Source organism: Panthera onca, chromosome A1 (genome assembly GCF_046562875.1).
Source record: "Panthera onca isolate mPanOnc1 chromosome A1, mPanOnc1 haplotype 2, whole genome shotgun sequence".
NCBI classification, from domain to species: Eukaryota; Metazoa; Chordata; class Mammalia; order Carnivora; family Felidae; genus Panthera; species Panthera onca.
In genome coordinates this window covers 100,093,535-100,116,409 of record NC_138339.1, presented here as the reverse complement: position 1 = coordinate 100,116,409, position 22,875 = coordinate 100,093,535, and the positions used below count along the sequence as shown (strand labels likewise).

At 38.6% G+C, this 22,875-nt stretch overlaps 1 protein-coding gene and 1 pseudogene across 9 annotated transcripts in view; one reads left to right on the top strand and one right to left on the bottom strand.

The window, feature by feature from the left end:
- Nucleotides 1–22,875, bottom strand: part of FAM169A (family with sequence similarity 169 member A) — a 99,613-nt gene that overhangs the window by 5,458 nt on the left and 71,280 nt on the right. For all 9 annotated transcript variants that reach the window (XM_060635535.3, XM_060635534.3, XM_060635540.3 and 6 more), the window contains 5 exons: nt 12,316–12,444; nt 11,670–11,782; nt 8,482–8,521; nt 7,549–7,699; nt 3,491–3,647 (listed from right to left, as the gene is read on the bottom strand). In XM_060635535.3, coding sequence (XP_060491518.3) covers nt 3,491–3,647; nt 7,549–7,699; nt 8,482–8,521; nt 11,670–11,782; nt 12,316–12,444 — 590 coding nt within the window. The remainder of the gene's footprint in view (nt 1–3,490; nt 3,648–7,548; nt 7,700–8,481; nt 8,522–11,669; nt 11,783–12,315; nt 12,445–22,875) is intronic.
- Nucleotides 3,908–5,562, top strand: LOC132682361 (ras GTPase-activating protein-binding protein 2 pseudogene; annotated as a pseudogene).

The window sequence follows — 22,875 nt, the reverse complement described above, 5'->3', positions numbered from 1 at the left end:
TCCACCTGTCATGCACCAGGACTCAAGATAAAGTTTTACCACATTATAGGACATGAGTTAAGGAATTAGTCTGAGGAAAAGACAAACTTCTCAGGCAGGGTCGGTAAAAATGCACAAGTAACCCAAACTCCCCCTGTTCTCATGGAGACAGCAGACAGACCAGGATGCTCTGCAGACACAGCGCAGGTCTGAGATGCAGTGAAGAAACCCTGTTCCCTTCTTGTTCTTCCTTTTTATAGGGCCAGCCTGATGGGCACCTTTTCAGTAAAAAGGCACCAGAGACTAGAGCTGATGCCAGCTCTTTACACAACACTTGGTCAGCACTTGACATCTTTGGGGCCTGTGGGAAGTTACGGTTTACCCTACCAAGGGGAGAAAGCACTGCCAGTCTTGGAGGAAGCTCAGTTTGGACACAGCTTCTTGCTGGAAGAAAATAGCCCTCGATCTGAGTTCATTTTCCAGTCAACTTTCCAGTCAACTCTGGCTCACTTTTTGAACAATCCTGCTCCTTACATCACATTAAATACGGAAATATCAGTGAGCTGATGACACAAGCCCTCCAATTATGAAATTCTTCCAATGTTTATCAACACAAAATATTTCTATGTAATGTTTAGTAGTTCTAATGAATCTTAGTGAGATTCTAATAGAGGACGTTTGATTACCATTTTAAAACTTAGAAAACTGATGCACTCAAGTGTTCAGAAATAGATCTGTCTGAATTATGTAGGATCCCTACAATCATAGGGATAATGAAATCAGGACTTAGAAAAATTTTATCTGACCAGACAATATATGGAAAATAGACTGCACACAGAAGGTATTTACAATAAAGTTCATAAAATGATCAACTAAGATAGGAAAAAATGTTGAAAGAAAAAAATGAGAAAAACATAGCAAACGCTTAAAAAAAAAACAGAATGTTGGTAACTAAAAGTGAGAAGCAGCAGAAGAGAGAAATCTGTCCCTCAAGTTTTCGGTTTGGGAACAGAATGGAAGATTAAAAAAAAAAATTACAGGAAAAAAGGCCCAATACAGAAATAATAAGAAAGGATAAAGATTATGTTGAATTTAAGAAGATAAAAGACATCTGTCTACATAAAAATATTCAGGAGACAAGCAATATTGAAGCATTACAGTCTGAATCAATATTCAAAGTCTAGAGTTACTAGTCATCCCCACAGAGATGAGAGTTCAACCACTGGATTGGATGCATTTTCAAAGGAGAGAACATGAACCAAAGAGCAACAAGTCAAGAACTGAATCTTCCAGAATGTCCACAAATAAAGGGGAAAAAAGGAAGCAGAATAGCTAAGTAATAAATAAAGCAAAACAAAACTTCAGAGATAGGAAAAACCAAGAAACCAAAATACAGTAGTGTTATAAGGCCTACATTACACGGGACTAGAGAATATTGAAGAAGTCACAGTAATCGATCTAGGTACAGAAAGTCACTAAGTGTCACTGGTGACCTACAAGACTATGTGTGCACAGTGTATTGCTGGACAAATGAAACTGGTTACATGAAGTACGTACAGTATAATCTTAAGGATTTTTTTTTTTAAGAGAAAGAGAGTGAGAGCAATCACGAGTGGGGGGAGGGGCAGAGAACAAGAGCGAGAGAATCCCAAGCAGGCTCCATGCTCAGCACAGAGCCCAACATGGCGCTTGATTCCACCATCCTGGGATTATATGACCTGTGCTGAAATCAAGAGTTGGAAGCTCAACCAAGTGAGCCACCCAGGCGCCCCTAATCGTTAAGTTTTTAAGAGAACAAGACCACAAATATATATTCTCATAAACGTCTGGATGTGCATAAATCCCCTTTTTAAACATGTGCTTTACTGTCCAAATGTCCTACAACACAAGAAGAAAATGTCATTTAAAAACACAGTTTCACTGGGGCTCCTGGGTGGCTAAGTTGGTTAAGCAACTGATTTCAGCTCAGGTCATGATCTTACAGTTCGTGGGTTCAAGCCCCGCACTGGGCTTTGCATTGTGCTCCAAGCCCCGCACAGAGCCTGCTTGGTATTCACTATCTCCTCCTCTCTATCCCTCCCCCAATCAATCTCTCTCAAATAAACTTTTTTTTTTTAATAAAAAATAAAAATATAGTTTCATGAAATAGAGGAGGCAGGAGCTAAAGTGGAGTAAGTTAAGAAAATAAAATTGGTGGGGGTGCCTGGGTGGCTAAGTTGGTTGAGTGTCCAACTTAGGCTCAGGTCATGATCTCAAGGCTGCTAAGTTGGAGCCCCGCATCGGGCTCTGTGCTGACAAGCTCAGAGCCTGGAGCCTGCTTCAGATTCTGTGTCTCCCTCTCTCTCTGCCTCTCCCTGCTCACACTATATTTCTCTCAAAAATAAGTATTTTTAAATTAAAATAAAATAAAAATGGTAATGTAGTTTCACTTATTAAGGTGCTGGCTAGACTTGGCAAACAGGTAAAAGATTTGTAAAGAAACAAGCATGTATGAAAGAAGAAATAAGGAATCTCTAGAGAACCAAAAGTTGAAAATACTGAAAAAAAAGAAAAGGGGGTGCCTGGGTGTCTCAGTGGGTTAAGTGTCCGACTTTTGGTTTTGGCTCAGATCATGATCTCATGGTTTTGGGGGTTTGGGTCTCACGTCAGGCTCTGTGCAGACAGCGGGGAGTCTGCTTGGGATTCTGTCTCCCTCTCTCTCTGTTCCTACCCCACTCGCACAGTCTCTGTCTCTCTCAAAATAAATAAAACTTAAAAAAAAAAAAAGAAAGAAAGAAAAAAACAAGAACAGGAAGAAACAGAAGAATCAAAAAGATAAGGATAAACACTTGAGGAACTATAGAAATCAGGCCAGATAAAGTTTTCTCATGTTTAAAAAAATGAAGTTATTTATCCAGGAATATGTAATAAATTATAGTCAAAATATATAAATATATACACACATATATATATATGTATATGTATGTATATATATATATATATACATATAAATATATACATACATATAGATACTATATATATACATATATATACACATATATATACGTATATATCTATCTATAATTTTTGGTTTTGATGATGAATCTTATCCTTCTAGCCAAAATACAGGTACAACTGAGGGCTGTGGACCTTAAGGCACTGTAACTGGTTCTACAAGGTAGACCTTACAGTCCTATGATTTGTGTCACTTCTTAAATATGTTTAATTTCTCAAATTTTGTATTTTAAAAATACTGAGGCATCTTATTACCTAAACATCCTCTATTTTATCTTTGTTGTAAGTCAAACTTTTAAAAATTCACTTTGAAATACAAAATGATATTTGCAACTTTATCCTCTTCCCAACTCTAGTACTGGACCTTGTTTAGTATAGGTAGATGCTTTTTAGCATTAAATACAATTTCTACTACCACTCTAAAATGTATCATCATATTTTTCTAATGATATATGATTAAGAAAGTTAAAATTTAGTTTACTTTCATTCACTTTATTTGATAAGCAGGATCTCATACCTTTTCACCATCTTGCTTTTCCAGACGTGCCTGGGTTTCTGGTGCAGGCCGAGCATCCTTATCACTACTTTCGTCCTCAAATTCAATCACGCTTTGTTCGGGTTCTTCTTCCAGGAATTCTTCTGAGCTCTCTGATGTACGTACAGTAGACTCCAATCTAGAAAAGAAAAAAATTCTTACTTGTTTTATTAAGGATGAATATAAACTTTCAGGAGTCTGTTAATCAAGTAACACTTTAAAGAATCAACTAAGTGTTGTTCAGTCAACAACTTCTGGTCCAAAGGCAGTCTCCTCTTCTTACAAACTTAGGTTCTTTCCTACCTTGTTCTCCAGTTTGAGTGGTAACGTCACCATCTCCTCAAGCATGTAAGCTAAATCCTTCTCTTACTCTCTACCCATTTATAAAAAGCAAAATTTGGCCCAGGAAGAAGTAGTTGTAAGGGAAACAAGCTCGCAGCTCTCCAGCTTCTGAGGTTTCAGGTCTGTAGGAAAGAGGAGGCAGCTAGTGAGTAGTATCCACTGCAGCTGGTCCTCGGCGACTCTCCTGTCGACCTCCACACGTCGTACCTGCCACCACTGTTGGTTGGAGCATTTGACATGGTGCAGCCAAGAAATGGTTACGGAGAAGCCCAGTCTGCTGCTCATAGGGTGGGAGTTTGTGAGGTAGGATTATACTTTGCAGCATAAAGCTCCAGAATATTTATGCAGGTTTTACGGAAGGAATTCTTCCTATGTTCATGCTGGAGTACATGCTAGCAGAAACCCCAGGAGGCTGCTTATGGCCAAAATGATACACAACACAAAGTATTATCTCTGAACTTCAGTGAGTATCATACTAAAATTCATCACGTGGATGCTCATGCAACCTTGAGATCGAGTAGCCAGCCGTCCAGGTCACGGGTTGGCTATCTAACAGAGGACAGCCAGAGAGGAAGTTTATACAGACCTTGGATCCGGCCTCTGAAGGATCTGTTCCAAGTAAGTTTATGTTCACAATGATGTGTTTCGTTATACAGATGAACTATTTGGTGATTCTGAATCAGAACTCAATGAAGGATCAGGAGATGAGGTAAAAAGAGAAACAAGAAGAAAGGCAACCATCCCCAGAACCTGTACAAGAAAATGCTGATAGCGGTTACTATGAAGCTCAGCCCGTGGCTAATGGCAGAGAGGAGCCTTTGGAAGAGTCCTCTCATGAACTTGAGCCAGAATCTGAAACAAAGACTGAAGAACTAAAGCCAGAAGTGCAAGAGAAGAACTTAGAAGAATTAGAGGAGAAGTCTATTTCTCCTCCTCCTTGCTGAACCTGTGTCTCTGCCACAGGAACCATCAAAGCCACGAGTTGAAGCTAAACCAGAAGTTCAGTCTCAGCCACGTTGCGTGCATGAACAACGACTCTAGAGGTACAACCCTGGTCTCCCTCCTAGAGGACCAAGACCAGGCAGAAGAGATGCTGAACAGAGTGAATCTGACAACTATAGAATAATTTGCTATCCACATAGTCATCAAATTTCTGTTGATAACCTCCCACATGATATTGATGAAAATGAACTTAAAGTTCTTCATGAGTTTTGTAAACGCTGTGGAACTGCGCATCAATACCAAGGTTTTGGGAGAAAGCTTCCAAACTTTGTGGGTTTTGATGACTCTGAACCAGTTCAGAGAATCGTAATTGCAAAACCAATTCTGTTTTGAGGGGAAGTACGTTTAAATGTGGAAGAGAAAAAAAACAAGAGCTGCAAGAGAGCAAGAAACCAGAGGTGGCGGTTATGATCGCAGGGATATTAGGTGCAATGATCGAGGTCCTGGTGGTCCACATGGAATAGTGGGTGGTGGAATGATGCATGACCAAGTTGGAAGAGGACCTCCTCCAAGAGGTGGCATGGCACAGAAACTAGGCTCTGGAGGAGGAACCGGGCAAATGGAAAGCTGCTTCACAGGACAACAACACAGAAGCTCCCGTTGCCAGTCTTAGCAGTGGTACATTATGCATCATGTTTGCATTCTTGTTAATTTTTCTTTTTCTTTGGCTTTGGAATGTGACGGCCTTTTTGATCATTTTTTTGATGTGAAAAGCATCCTCTATCAGTTAAATTGAGGTGGACATTATTTCCCCAATTCCATAATAGGATTCACACTATTAATTTATAAATCTAGACTTGGAGAATTAAGGGCTGAGAAATGACCGTATCTTAAACTATCTACAACAAAATGAACTTAACAGGACATGCCCAACTGAATTCAGGTCCTCTGAGTCAAAAAAAACCCTCTGCTGCACATTTTAAGTGTTACTGTTTCTGCCTATTAATGTTGGAAACACAAACAATGCAATTTGTGCAACTGGAGAATCTTGTCTTTTTTCTTGGCTCCCCCCAAAAATACAACCGAACAGAAACTTGTTACGCACTCATCAAAAGGCACTGATGCTCACTCTGACTTCATTAACACGGACATCTGCAACAGGAGGCAACAGGGGGAAAAAAATCTTTCCTCTCTTTTTCCGGGAGAGAATAGTCTGTGAAGTGATGAGGGCATTTTATCTGCTTGCTGTGACCAGCGTGTGTACACATAAACCTTAGCAAGACTACAAGTATATTCCAGAAGGAACATAGTTATGAACCAAATAACAAAAAGAAGAACTTTAAATGCCATCGTCTTGAACACTAGACCAGATTTAGTAGCTCCATATCTAAGATTTTTCCACCTACCCCTTTTCAGTACAGGGATGGCTGGCTGCCCAACACATTACTCGTCCCCTTCCTCCTCTCTTTAAACTGTGTACAGTGAAAATGGTCTTTACTGTGTTTTTGTTCTCTGGTAATGTAATAAGCATGATGGTGCCTTCTATTAATACATCAGTCTTGCTGGTAATTCTGTACAGAATAGTGTATGAACTGCTGTGCTGCAAAGCCAAACAGCTGCAAAATGTTGAACAATCACTCAAGTATATAAAAACTGCAGTATCTTCAAAATCAGTAAAATTGACTAGCACATTAAAAAAAAAAAAAGAAAAGCAAAATTCCACAATAATTCTGGGATGTTCAATTTAAAATGCACGGCTATGTTACCTTCTAAAAAAAGTATTACATCTAAATACTGCTAAGAAAACTGTAATTATCTAACCTCTTACCTTTTCACAAATGACTAGCCTCAAATATTTAGTTATATATGCCTTGAACATAAATTTTTCACAAAAATAAACCATTTACATCATTACTCAACTATTCCAATTTAAAATTATTTACATAATGAAATCAGCAGAGGTACAGAATTTTCTACTCGAGTAAAATAATTTCACAGATGAAAAGGCAAAATTATGAATGGTTAACTCAGAAACAGCAGGTAGAACTAGTAAGACAAAAATCTAGTTTTACTAAAAACTTGAAATCTTGCTTTCTTTATGATTCCAAGGAAGATAAAGGATAAAGTTTTAACCTGAGGGTTCTGTTGATTCAGCTGGCTATTAAGTTCCTAGAGGGGTTGACTGAACTTAACCACTTATGGTTATCGCTAACTTGCGTTACATCCAATAACCCAGTAAAATAAATCAGTTATAAAATAAAACTTAAGGTTTTTAAAAAAACTAAACCTCAGCATTACTAAAAACTACAGCTACTGGGGCACCTGGTGGCTCAGCTGGTTAAGCTTCCTACTCTTGATCTCATCATCTTGAGTTCAAACCCCATGTTGGGCTCCACACTGGCTGTGGAGCCTACTTTAAAAACAAAACAAAACAAAACAAACAAAAAACTACAGCTACTGGCAGAGCTGGTGATAATGACTCATTTGGGGTAATATAATCACTAGAAAATTCTCTGGGATTTTCACACGTTATGTGTGGCTTATTTTACTCTCTTACTATCAACTTCTCACTGTAACATGTCAAAGTGACACCACTGGTAACTGTAATCAGTAATCCTTAGAAGAATTCAAATACAGACTCTTACACCAAGGTTATGTGTACACAAACAAGGTAATAATAGACTCCACCTTAAATACTAAATACTAATTACATGAAAATAAGAATAACCAAATAATGAGAGTAAAATAAACAGTACTTGTTTATTGAAGCTGTAGGTGAAGTCTGGGGAGTCTTTTCATCTTCCCCTTGCGAACTACTAAATTCAGAATCCTGAAATCGCTTTCCAATCTTTGGCCGCTTTAGATGACTACTTCGAGTACGAGTGGAAACTGGTGTTTTATCATGACCTGAGAAAAAACCAGCAAAACTACAGTTAATTCATTATGTCTTGAAAGGATTACCTGTTACACTACACAGAAATTTAAGAACTATGCTAGCTTACATATATTCCCCCCCAATTACACATTTCTTTCTCTCATATCAGGCTAAGAAACAATGCCCATGTCTTTTTCTAAATTATGAAATAACTTTGCGTTATTCATTCCTCACATTTCTATATTGCTCTGGGCTGTGCAATATATTTTGCATTTTCATTTATATTCTTTCCCAATAATCTTGGGAAATAAATAAGGTAGGTATCACTCTCCCGATTTTACTGGTAAGGAAATGAGGAAAAGGGTAGTGTGATAGCTTGCTTTGTTCACACAGCAAGACCAGTGGTAGTGGTGGCATTAGAACACAGCTCTAAGTTTAACAGATGACCATAGGGGAAGAGAAGGAAAAATAAGGTACAAACAGAAAGGGAGGCAAACCATAAGTGACTCTTAAATACAGAGAACAAACTAAGGGTTAATGGGGGGATTGGAGGAGAGGGGAAAATGGGTGAAAGGCATTGAGGAGGGCACTTGTTAGGATGATCACTGGATATTGTATGTAAGTGATGAATCATGGGAATCTACTCCTGAAGCCAAGACTACACAGTATGTTGGCTAACTGGACAATTAAAAAAAAAAAAAAAAACAAAAACCTCACCTCTAGATCTTAGGTAAGTCTTCATTTACTCTAAGGGACATCCCCTCCCCCTAAATTCTTGTGTCTGACATACTGGTAAATCAGCTGAATTTCTTACCTTCAGAAGTACTTGCAAAGGCATCTTTTAGAGAGTCCATCTAAAACAGAGATACAGATTAAAGGCAAAACTTTTAGATCAGTTTTTCTCCCTATGAATCTACTTCACTCCGTGTCAAAGAAAACCTTTTGAAACATTTTTCAAGTAGTACTTTTTGTACTATTCATCAATTAAGGATACCTACTTAAGAAATTAAAAGGCTACGTTATAGCCTCAGGTTATGAGGCTGAGCACTTACCAAGCCATCTAGTATGTTCCAATGCGACACACAGGGGTTTCCTAGTGTTCTGTCCTCAACTACCTTCTCTTCTCTGTCCATGTGCTCTCCCTGTGTAATTCTATCTACCACCTTTACTTCAACATCTATTTGCTGATGAAAACAAATACACAATTTAATCTCCCCAACTCTTTCCTGATTTCCAAAGCTCTCTTTCAATAAAATACGTATGTCCAACCAACTTCAGAACCAACCTGTCCCAAACTGAACTCTTATCTTTTCCCAACATTATTCTCTATCTTGGTTAATGGCGATAACAATTCAGTCAGCCATTCTAGCCAAAAACCTGAGGGGGTAATGACTTCCTAACCCTCATTCGGCGAACCACGAAGCTTGTCAATTCTGACTCTAACGAATCTCTCAAAACTGTCCCCTCCTTTGTATTACCAAAGCTTTAGTTCATGCCTTTATCATCTTGAATGAGAACTAGTCCAATAGCCTCATCTCTGGTATCCCTCGTTCTAACCACATGCTCTGTAACTCCCTCCAATCTAATGAAAGAAAAGCTTCCAAATCACAAAATGTGCCCACTCTCTTACTTTAAAAACAAACAAAAAAAATTTAATGGTTTATCACTGCCTAGAATACAAACTCTCAACCTCTTCGAAAACAAATGCCTCTTACGTACCAAATAGGCCATTTTCTTTCACACCTCTCCTTTTTACATGCTCACCTTTGGAAAGCTCTAACCTTTGGCACAAAACTCCCACCTACCCTTTCCAAGTCAGCTTGGTTGCTACTTTACCTATTCCACTCCTTGGGCAGAATTAGTCATACTCTGCTATGTACCTTCAATCATTTGCTATATGCTCTATTAAGGCAATTGTAATCCTGTAGTTTATTTCCTTATTTAACAGTTTCCAATAACGGACCATCTACTTCCTCCCATGCTTGTAAGAACCATATCTTTGTACATCCGGTGCTTGCCACAGCATCTACTTTATTAGACCAACTACTGTTCATTTTTTATCACACGCTTGCTGAAACCCTACAACAAAGTAGGCACAGAGACTTTAAGGCCTATTGATAGGACACAAACAAGGGTAAACTGTGACAGATGACTAGACAAAAATCCGGTCTTCAAGAAACCTGCAGTTCAACTAGACAAAGACACAAATAAAGATCAATAAATAAAAGATACAAAAAGTCTAAGAGAAATACATGTAATGTTTTATGTCCCCAAATAGGAAAAACCAAGTAGAAATACCATCACCACTTAAAGAATAAATCACGTATTGATCACTTCACAGTGTATATCAAAACATCAAGTGTACAACTTGTCAAAATGTGGACAATTTTTGTCAATTATACCTCCATAAAGCTAAAAAAATGTAGATCAAATAAACAAACAAGACCACTTTCCCATGTGGTTACTGATAAAAAGAGAGATTAAAAATAGTTTAATGTGAGAAATATTTTCCTTGAACTAATTAAAATCTTAATGTAATCTGAGTAAGAATTTCTAAAACCAAAGAAAATCCCATTTATGCTGCCAACCTTATGATATGGTTTAATATATATTCTCATTTACACAACCCATTTATAAGTATTTGGCTTATTATTAAAGTAAATCATTGTATAGGAAGAGATTTTTTTCTATATTCACTGACTGGTTTTATGTCTGAAAAACAGACATAAAATGTATACATACATTTATAAGTATTTGGCTTATTATTAAAGTAAATCATTGCATAGGAAGAGCTTTTTCTACATTCACTGACTGGTTTTATGTCTGAAAAAGAGTACATAAATCTGAGTATATCTGAGAAATCTGGACCACAATATAATCGAACCCAGGCTTATCATGAAGTTTGAAGTTCCAAATGTAGAAAAAATTAAAACTCCTTATATGTAATTATATTATTTATGTTATCTTTAAAAATGTTTCAGGGCACCTAGGTGGCTTAGTCAGTTAAGCATCCAACTCCTGATCTCGGCTCAGGTCGTGGTCTCATGGTTTGTGAGACTGAGCCCCACGCTGACCACACGAAACGTGTTTGGGATTCTCTCCCTCTCTCTGTCCCTCCCCACTTGAGCACATGCTCTCCCTCTATCTCAAAATAAGTATATAAACAACAAAAAATGTTTCAAAAATGTTCAGTCAACACTCATGCTAATTAAGGCAGGAATACGGGGCACAAATAATTCCCCAAAGCACTTGTCCCTAAAAGGTTACCTAGTATTTGCAAAGTGCACTACATTCCACAAAGACGTAGCATATATAGCCTCAAACTTCCCACAATAACTTCACAACTTTTAACCTACAACTAATATCACTTCTAAAAATTCATCCATGCCTCAAACTTCCCAAAGTAACTTCATAACCTTTGACCTACAACTAGTATCACTTCTAAAAATTTATCCCTGCAAGGAAAGCATTACATAGGCAAAAAGATACATGTATAAATGTGTTCACTGCTGGGCCACTTATGTATGTAAAAAACTTAAGTATATAATACGTTAAAGAAATAAACAATAATATTTCCATATACTAGAATAGTATGCTTCTACTGAACAATCATGTTTTAAACAGTAATGCCATGGGAAATACTTGCAATACCATGTTAATGGAGAAAAACAGAAGCAGCACAACAGAAAACAAAAATGTACACAAATACATGTAATATATATGAAATACAAATGCAAAAGTGTTCACAGTTGCTGTATCTAGGGTAGTGGAATTACAAATTTTTATTTTACTTTGTATTAGTGTGTGTGTATTCCAAATTATTCTTCAAGGAAAATTAAGTCCTTAGTAACCAATTAACAGGAAATACCAAGAAAATGAGCACAGTAAAAATTACGTAAGTTTGGTGAATGAACTGTAACATTTACAAAATCAAATATTAGCTGCATCTAGTTTAAAGAAACAGAAAAATCATTTCCTACAATAAACATACAGTGTACCTACAGTTAGCTGCATCTCACTAGACTGATTGTCTTCAGTTTCTGCTTCATATTCTGGAACAGATGCAAGACCATATTCTCCAGACATGGGTCTTTTGGCTTCATTTTGAGAAACTGCTGTGTATAGAAGAATTTTAAAAATTGTAACCTAATCAGTATTTGGTTTTAACTGTAGCACTGTTTGTACTGATTTTCACAAAAGCCCTGAAGAGCATCCTGAACAGAGTGTGTTGAAAATCTAGGTGTGGAACATCTCCTTCATCAGTAACTTACAATGAAACCTTGAACTCACAAAAAGTATTAGTTACCTGTATTTAGTGACTATGAGGAAAGTGACTATTAGGAGGACTATGAGATCGGGAATTACCTTTTGATCCCTTGATGCCTATTCTATGCTGATATCTGGGTTTACTTCTTACCTACCAATACCTGCCAGAATGTTAGATTCTTATGGGCTATTATTCTAGGTTCCCTTATTATTAGTAACTCAAATGTTAATAAATAACAAAAATTCAAACTTTAGAAAAGAGGGTCTGTTACTAGAAAGGTCGCATTACAATATACCATAACTCTGGACTGTAAGACACAACCATCAATAGGCACTTTTTTAAGCTGGACACGTGTTCAAACTGAAAACCTGTAATTCTTACCAGTAATTTTAAGCGTTTCTCTCTGTAATGCTCTGGTGACTGGTATTCGCTGGTACCAGTGTCCAACACCTTCAACTTCCCAGAGGAGTTCATGATCTCCTGGATACTTTTCAAAGTACTGCTTGCAAGCTGAAAAATACATTTAGAATTTTCTAGAAATCCCTGATATCAATTGTTTTGGAAAACAGAAAGAAGAGAAAGCTGCTACACTCACTTAAAAATGCTAAGGCAACTCAAGAAAATCACACAGCAGTCTCATTTACGAAAACTTTAACATGATCAAAAAATAAAAATCCTGATAAAAGATACGTTTCTAAAAAAAAAAAAAAAAAAAAAAAGATGCGTTTCTAGTAAGAAGTTGCTACAGCCAAGGTCAAAGAGGTTTTTGCCTGCTTTCTCCAATAGTATTTTGATGGCTTCCTGTCTTACATTTAGGTCTTTCATTCATTTTGAGTTTATTTTTGTGTATGCTGTGAGAGAGTGGTTCAAGTTCATTCTTCTGTATGTCACTGTCCAGTTTTCCCAACTGGGAAAGTTGCTAAAGAAACTCTTGCTAAAGAAACTTTTTTCCCATTGGATATTCTTTCCTGCTTCATCAAAGATTAGTTGGTCATAGGTTTGTGAGTCCATTTCTGGGTTCTCAATTCTGTTCCATTGATCTGTGTGCCTGTTTTTGTAGCAGTACCATACGGCAGCTTTGTAATACATCTTGAAGTCCAGAATTATGATGCCTCCAGCTTTGGTTTTGTTTTTCAACATTACTTTGGCTGTTTAGGTCTTTTCTGGTTTTAGAATGGTTTGTTCTAGCTCTGTGAAGAATGCTGGCGTTATTTTGATAGGAAGTGCATTGAATGTGTAGATTGCTTTGGGTAGTATGGACACTTTAACAATATTTGTTCTTCCAAATCCATGAGTATGGAATGTTTTTCCATTTCTTTCGGTCTTCTATTTCTTTCATGAGCTTTCTATAGTTTTCAGCATAAAGATCTTGTACCTCTTTGGTTAGGTTCATTCCTAGGTATCTCATGGTTTTTCGTGCAATTGTAACTGGGATGGATTCCTTGATTTCTCTTTCTGATGCTTTCATTATTGGTGTATAGAAATGCAACTAATTTCTGTACATTGATTTTATATCCTGCAACTTTGCTGAATTCACGTATCAGTTCTAGCAGTCTTTTGATGGGGTCTTTCATGTTCTCCATATAGAGTATCATGTCATCTAGAAGAGTGAAAGTTTTGACTTCTTCCTTGCTGATCTGGATGCCTTTTATTTCTTTTTGTTGCCTGATTGCTAAGGCTAGGATTTCCAACACTATGCTGAAAAACAATGGTGAGAGTGGACATCCCTGTCATGTTCCTGGCCTTAGAGGGAAAGTTCTCAGTTTTTCCCTATTGAGGATATTAGCTGTGGGTCTTTTGTCTATGGCCTTTATGATTTCGAGGTATGTTCCTTCTGTCCCTAGTTTGATGGCTTTTATCAAAAAAGGATGCTATAATTTGTCAAATGCTTTTTCTGAATCTATGGAGAGGATCATCTGGTACTTATCAGTTTTTTTCATTAATGTGATATATCACATTGGTTGATGTGCAGATATTGAACCAGCCCTGCAGCCCAAGAATAAATTCCACTGGATTGTGGTGAGTCATTCTTTTAATGTATTGTTGAATTTGATTTGCTAGTATCTTGTTGAGAATTTTTGCATGCATTTTCATCAGGGAAATTGGTCTGTAATTCTCCTTTTTAGTGGGGTCTTTGGTTTTGGAATTAAGAGAATGCTGGCCTCATAGAATGAGTTTGGAAGTTTTCCTTTCCATTTCTATTTTTTGGAACAGCTTCAAAACAATAGGTATTAACTCTTCTTTGAATGTTTGGTAGAACTCCCTTGGGAAGCCATCCAGCTCTAGACTCTGGCTTGTTGGGAGAGTTTTGATTAATGATTCCAATTCTTTACTGCTTATGGGTCTGTTAAAATTTTCTACTTCCTCCTGTTTCAGTTTTGGTAGTTTGTAAGTTTCTAGGAATTTGTTCGTTTCTTCCAGACTGCCCGAATTGTTGGCATATAATTGCTTATAATATTCTCTTATTATTGTATTTATTTCTGCAGTGTTGGTTGTGATCTCTCCTCTTTCATTCGTCCACAGAAACTTCTTACTAGACATGTCTCCAGAAGTAAGGGAAACAAAAGCAAAAATGAACTATTGGGACCTCATCAAGATAAAAAGCTTCTGCACAGCCAAGGAAACAATCAACAGAAATAAAAGGCAGCCTATGGAATGGGAGAAGATATCTGCAAATGGCTTATCAGATACAAGGCTAGTATCCAAAATCTGTAACGAACTTATCAAACTCCACACCCAAAAAAAACAAATAATCCAGTGAAGAAATGGGCAAAAGACATCAACAGACACTTCTCCAAAGAAGACATCCAGATGACTAAGAGACACAGGAAAAAATGCTCAACATCATCAGAGAAAATACCTATCAAAACCACAATGAGCTACCATGTCACACCTGTTAAATGGCTTAATATTAACAACTCAGGAAACAAGAGATGTTGGCGAGGATGTGGCAGAAGGGGAATCCTTTTGCACTGCTGGTGGGAATGCAAAGTGGGGCAGCCACTCTGGAAAACAGCATGGGGGTTCTTCAAAAAATTAAAAATAAAACTACCCTATGACCCACCAAGTGCACTACTAGGTATTTAGCCAAGGATACAGAAATGCTGACTCAAAGGAGCACATACACCTTTCAAATGCACCCCAATGTTTACAGCAGCACTATCAACAATAGCCAAATGATGGAAAGAGCCCAAATGCCCACTGACTGATGAATGGATAAAGAAGGTGTACACACACACACACACACACACACACACAATGGAATACTACTCAGCAATGAAAAGAATGAAATCTTGCCATTTACAACAACGTAGATGGAACCAGAGTTTATTATGCTAAGCAAAATAAGTCAGATAAAGATAAATATCACATGGTATCACTCATATGTGGAATTTAAGAGACAAAACAGATGAACATGGGGAAGGGAAGCAAAAATAAGATAAAAACAGAGGGAGAGACAAACGATAAGAGACTCTCAAATACAGAGAACTGAGGACTGGTGGAGGGGTGCTGGGAGGGGGGAATGGGCCAAATGGGGGATGGGCATTAAGGAAGGCACTCGTTGGGATGACCCCTGGGTATTATATGTAACGGATGAATCACTAAATTCTACTCCTGAAACCATTGTTATACCATATGTTAACTAGGATTTAAATAAAATTTAAAAATAAAAATAATCCCCCCCCAAAATAAGATGCACATCACTTAAAGAGAAAATTACTAAATGTTACTAGAGGGCATAAAATTAAAACAAAAGGATTATTAAACTCAACAGTGTAAAACCACCAATTAGCAGAAGGGAGTCTCCGGAGTCAAGCGCAGACTAGAGGCCCACGGAAGAGGGTAGGAAGGGCGGCGAGGCGGTGCGCGCTCCACGGACTGGCGGGAGGGAGCCGGGGCGGAGGGGCGGCTCGCCGGCCAAGCTGAGCCCCCGAGTCTGGCTGGCAAAAGCGGAGGGGCCGGACAGACTGTGTTCCGACAGCAAGCGCGACTTAGCGTCTGGGAGGTCATAAGTTAACAGCTCTGCTCGGAAAGCGGGAAGGCTGGAGGACAAAGGGAGGGAGAGCTGCTGAGCCCCCGGACAGCAGAGCTCAGCTTGGCGGGGAACAAAGGCGCCAGCGCCATCTCCCCCGCCCATCCCCCAGCCAAAATCCCAAAGGGAACCAGTTCCTGCCAGGGAACTTGCTCGCTCCCCACAAACACCCAACTCTGTGCTTCTGCGGAGCCAAACCTCCGGCAGCGGATCTGACTCCCTCCCGCTGCCACAGGGCTCCTCCTGAAGTGGATCACCTAAGGAGAAGCGAGCTAAGCCTGCCCCTCCAGCCCCCGTGCACCTTGCCTACCCACCCCAGCTAATACGCCAGATCCCCAGCAACACAAGCCTGGCAGTGTGCAAGTAGCCCAGACGGGACACGCCACCCCACAGTGAATCCCGCCCCTAGGAGAGGGGAAGAGAAGGCACACACCAGTCTGACTGTGGCCCCAGCAGTGGGCTGGGGGCAGACATCGGGTCGGACTGCGGCCCCGCCCACTAACTCCAGTTATACACCACAGCACAGGGGAAGTGCACTGCAGGTCCTCACCACGCCAGGGACTCTCCAAAATGACCAAACGGAAGAATTCCCCTCAGAAGAATCTCCAGGAAATAACAACAGCTAATGAACTGATCAAAAAGGATTTAAATAATATAACAGAAAGTGAATTTAGAATAATAGTCATAAAATTAATCGCTGGGCTTGAAAACAGTATACAGGACAGCAGAGAATCTCTTGCCACAAAGATCGAGGGACTAAGGAACAGTCACGAGGAGTTGAAAAACGCTTTAAACGAATTGCAAAACAAAATGGAATCCACGATGGCTCGGCTGGAAGAGGCAGAGGAGAGAATAGGTGAACTAGAAGATAAAGTTATGGAGAAAGAGGAAGCTGAAAGAAAGAGAGATAAAAAAATCCAGGAGTATGAGGGGAAAATTAGAGAACTAAGTGATACACTAAAAAAAAATAATATACGCATAATTGGTATCCCAGAGGAGGAAGAGAGAGGGAAGGGTGCTGAAGGGGTACTTGAACAAATTATAGCTGAGAACTTCCCTGAACTGGGGAAGGAAAAAGGCATTGAAATCCAAGAGGCACAGAGAACTCCCTTCAGACGTAACTTGAATCGATCTTCGGCACGACATATCATAGTGAAACTGGCAAAATACAAGGATAAAGAGAAAATTCTGAAAGCAGCAAGGGATAAACGTGCCCTCACATATAAAGGGAGACCTATAAGACTCGTGACTGATCTCTCCTTTGAAACTTGGCAGGCCAGAAAGGCTTGGCACGATATCTACAGTGTGCTAAACAGAAAAAATATGCAGCCGAGAATCCTTTATCCAGCAAGTCTGTCATTTAGAATAGAAGGAGAGATAAAGGTCTTCCCAAACAAACAAAAACTGAAGGAATTTGTCACCACGAAACCAGCCCTACAAGAGATCCTAAGGGGGATCCTGTGAGACAAAGTACCAGAGACATCACTACGAGCATAAAACATACAGACATCACAATGACTCTAAACCCATATCTTTCTATAATAACACTGAATGTAAATGGATTAAATGCGCCAACTAAAAGACATAGGGTATCAGAATGGATAAAAAAACAAGACCCATCTATTTGCTGTCTACAAGAGACTCATTTTAGATCTGAGGACACCTTTAGATTGAGAGTGAGGGGATGGAGAACTATTTATCATGCTACTGGAAGCCAAAAGAAAGCTGGAGTAGCCATACTTATAACAGACAAACTAGACTTTAAATTAAAGGCTGTAACAAGAGATGAAGAAGGGCATTATATAATAATCACAGGGTCTATCCACCAGGAAGAGCTAACTATTATAAATGTCTATGCGCCAAATACCCGAGCCCCCAGATATGTAAAACAATTACTCATAAACATAAGCAACCTTATTGATAAGAATGTGGTCATTGCAGGGGACTTTAACACCCCACTTACAGAAATGGATAGATCATCTAGACACACAGTCAATAAAGAAACAAGGGCCCTGAATGATACATTGGATCAGATGGACTTGACAGATATATTTAGAACTCTGCATCCCAAAGCAACAGAATATACTTTCTTCTCGAGTGCACATGGAACATTCTCCAAGATAGATCATATACTGGGTCACAAAACAGCCCTTCATAAGTTTACAAGAATTGAAATTATACCATGCATACTTTCAGACCACAATGCTATGAAGCTTGAAATCAACCACAGGAAAAAGTCTGAAAAACCTCCAAAAGCATGGAGGTTAAAGAACACCCTACTAACGAATGAGTGGGTCAACCAGGCAATTAGAGAAGAAATTAAAATATACATGGAAACAAACGAAAATGAAAATACAACAATCCAAACGCTTTGGGATGCAGCGAAGGCAGTCCTGAGAGGAAAATACATTGCAATCCAGGCCTATCTCAAGAAACAAGAAAAATCCCAAATACAAAATCTAACAGCACACCTAAAGGAAATAGAAGCAGAAAAGCAAAGGCAGCCTAAACCCAGCAGAAGAAGAGAAATAATAAAGATCAGAGCAGAAATAAACAATATAGAATCTAAAAAAACTGTAGAGCAGATCAACGAAACCAAGAGTTGGTTTTTTGAAAAAATAAACAAAATTGACAAACCTCTAGCCAGGCTTCTCAAAAAGAAAAGGGAGATGACCCAAATAGATAAAATCATGAATGAAAATGGAATGATTACAACCAATCCCTCAGAGATACAAACAATTATCAGGGAATACTATGAAAAATTATATGCCAGCAAATTGGACAACCTGGAAGAAATGGACAAATTTCTAAACACCCACACTCTTCCAAAACTCAATCAGGAGGAAATAGAAAGCTTGAACAGACCCATAACCAGCGAAGAAATTGAATCGGTTATCAAAAATCTCCCAACAAATAAGAGTCCAGGACCAGATGGCTTCCCAGGGGAGTTCTACCAGACATTTAAAGCAGAGATAATACCTATCCTTCTCAAGCTATTCCAAGAAATAGAAAGGGAAGGAAAACTTCCAGACTCATTCTATGAAGCCAGTATTACTTTGATTCCTAAACCAGACAGAGACCCAGTAAAAAAAGAGAACTACAGGCCAATATCCCTGATGAATATGGATGCAAAAATTCTTAATAAGATACTAGCAAATCGAATTCAACAGCATATAAAAAGAATTATTCACCATGATCAAGTGGGATTCATTCCTGGGATGCAGGGCTGGTTCAACATTCGCAAATCGATCAACGTGATACATCACATTAACAAAAAAAAAGAGAAGAACCATATGATCCTGTCAATCGATGCAGAAAAGGCCTTTGACAAAATCCAGCACCCTTTCTTAATAAAAACCCTTGAGAAAGTCGGGATAGAAGGAACATACTTAAAGATCATAAAGGCCATTTATGAAAAGCCCACAGCTAACATCATCCTCAACGGGGAAAAACTGAGAGCTTTTTCCCTGAGATCAGGAACACGACAGGGATGCCCACTGTCACCGCTGCTGTTTAATATAGTGCTGGAAGTTCTAGCATCAGCAATCAGACAACAAAAGGAAATCAAAGGCATCAAAATTGGCAAAGATGAAGTCAAGCTTTCGCTTTTTGCAGATGACATGATATTATACATGGAAAATCCGATAGACTCCACCAAAAGTCTGCTAGAACTGATACATGAATTCAGCAAAGTTGCAGGATACAAAATCAATGTGCAGAAATCAGTTGCATTCTTATACACTAACAATGAAGCAACAGAAAGACAAATGAAGAAACTGATCCCATTCACAATTGCACCAAGAAGCATAAAATACCTAGGAATAAATCTAAGCAAAGATGTAAAAGATCTGTATGCTGAAAACTATAGAAAGCTTATGCAGGTAATTGAAGAAGATATAAAGAAATGGAAAGACATTCCCTGCTCATGGATTGGAAGAATAAATATTGTCAAAATGTCAATACTACCCAAAGCTATCTACACATTCAATGCAATCCCAATCAAAATTGCACCAGCATTCTTCTCGAAACTAGAACAAGCAATCCTAAAATTCATATGGAACCACAAAAGGCCCCGAATAGCCAAAGTAATTTTGAAGAAGAAGACCAAAGCAGGAGGCATCACAATCCCAGACTTTAGCCTCTACTACAAAGCTGTCATCACCAAGACAGCATGGTATTGGCATAAAAACAGACACATAGACCAATGGAATAGAATAGAAACCCCAGAACTAGACCCACAAACGTATGGCCAACTCATCTTTGACAAAGCAGGAAAGAACATCCAATGGAAAAAAGACAGTCTCTTTAACAAATGGTGCTGGGAGAACTGGACAGCAACATGCAGAAGGTTGAAACTAGACCACTTTCTCACACCATTCACAAAAATAAACTCAAAATGGATAAAGGACCTGAATGTGAGACAGGAAACCATCAAAACCTTAGAGGAGAAAGCAGGAAAAGACCTCTCTGACCTCAGCCGTAGCAATCTCTTACTCGGCACATCCCCAAAGGCAAGGGAATTAAAAGCAAAAGTGAATTACTGGGACCTTATGAAGATAAAAAGCTTCTGCACAGCAAAGGAAACAACCAACAAAACTAAAAGGCAACCAACGGAATGGGAAAAGATATTTGCAAATGACACATCGGACAAAGGGCTAGTATCCAAAATCTATAAAGAGCTCATCAAACTCCACACCCGAAAAACAAATAACCCAGTGAAGAAATGGGCAGAAAACATGAATAGACACTTCTCTAAAGAAGACATCCGGATGGCCAACAGGCACATGAAAAGATGTTCAGCGTCGCTCCTTATCAGGGAAATACAAATCAAAACCACACTCAGATACCACCTCACGCCAGTCAGAGTGGCCAAAATGAAGAAATCAGGAGACTATAGATGCTGGAGAGGATGTGGAGAAACAGGAACCCTCTTGCACTGTTGGTGGGAATGCAAATTGGTGCAGCCGCTCTGGAAAGCAGTGTGGAGGTTCCTCAGAAAATTAAAAATAGACCTACCCTATGACCCAGCAATAGCACTGCTAGGAATTTATCCAAGGGATACAGGAGTACTGATGCATAGGGGCACCTGTACCCCAATGTTTATAGCGGCACTCTCAACAATAGCCAAATTATGGAAAGAGCCTAAATGTCCATCAACTGATGAATGGATAAAGAAATTGTGGTTTATATACACAATGGAATACTACGTGGCAATGAGAAAAAATGAAATATGGCCTTTTGTAGCAACATGGATGGAACTGGAGAGTGTGATGCTAAGTGAAATAAGCCATACAGAGAAAGACAGATACCATATGGTTTCACTGTTATGTGGATCCTGAGAAACATAACAGAAACCCATGGGGGAGGGGAAGGAAAAAAAAAAAAGAGGTTAGAGTGGGAGAGAGCCAAAGCATTAGAGACTGTTAAAAACTGAGAACAAACTGAGGGTTGATGGGGGGTGGGAGGGAGGGCAGGGTGGGAGGGAGGGCAGGGTGGGTGATGGGTATTGAGGAGGGCACCTTTTGGGATGAGCACTGGGTGTTGTATGGAAACCAATTTGACAGTAAATTTCATATATTAAAAAATAAAATAAAATAAAAAAAAAAAAACAAAAACCACCAATTATTCAGTAAATTCTATGCAATTTAAAACAAATTCCGAACAAGTTTATTTTTTAGGAAAACTTTTCAAGAACTCGATCCCAAATTCAAAATGAAAGAACAAAGGGTTAAGAAAGGATATGGAAGAAAAGGAGGGGGAAAAAATTAAAATACTAGGGGGAAACATCCACCAGGAAACAACCACACATACTTTAAAAACTTGGCAAATGATAGAGAAGGTATTACATCTCAGGGGGGAACAGATAAACTATCAAAATAGTAATGCTAGAACAAAAATCCATACAGAAGAAAATAAAAGTCAGATCTTGACCTCACATCAACACCATTCATATCATTAAATTCTAGATGGATTCTTAGACCTATTAAGAAAAGCAAAATGTTTAAAAGAAGACCTAACAGGAGGGCCCCTGCTGGCTCAGTCAGAAGAGCATGTGACTCTTGATCTTGGGATCACCAGTTTGAGTCCTACGCTGGGTGCAGAGATTAAATAAAACTTTTAAAAAATACAAAAGAAAAACAAATACAAAAGAAAACATAAGAGAATACCTCTGGGACATTACAGTGCTAAACAATTTCTCATGAAAGATTAAAAAAAAGTCACAATCCATAATGAAATATTATGATAAAGTTTAAAACTTTCATCAGCAACAATGCAACAGAACTTTCTACAATAATGGAAACGTCTTGGGGGCACCTGGGTGGCTCAGCTGGTTGAATGTTTGACTTGGGCTCAGGTCATGATCTCGTGGTTTGTGAGCTGGAGCCCTGCATCGAGCTCTGTACTGACAGCTCAAAGCCTGGAGCCTGCTTTGGATTCTGTGTCTCCCTCTCTCTCTGCCCCTCCCCGACTTGTACTCTGTCTCTCTCAAAAATAAATAAAAATAAACATTAAAAAATGTTTTAAAAAAGTAATAATGGAAACGTCTTATGTCATCACCGTGAATACAGTAGCCACTACTAGTCCCATGAGGCTACTGAGGAACTGAATGTATAATCCCATTTAACTTTAACTAAATTGAAACTATATTTAATTTATATTAGTGACTGCTTTACTGGACATCATAGTTTTATATTAAAAACATACCATAAAGACAAAGATTAGGAGATCTTCAGAATAAAACAAAGGGTTAGTATTCTAAGCATATTTTAAATAAATCCTAAAATCGAATTAGAAAGATAAAATGATCCCAGAGAGAAATTGGTAGAGGCTACGAAAAGGTTATTCACACATAATGCAAACTGAAACATCACTTAACAAAAGAAGGTAAACCTCACTAGCTGCCAAGG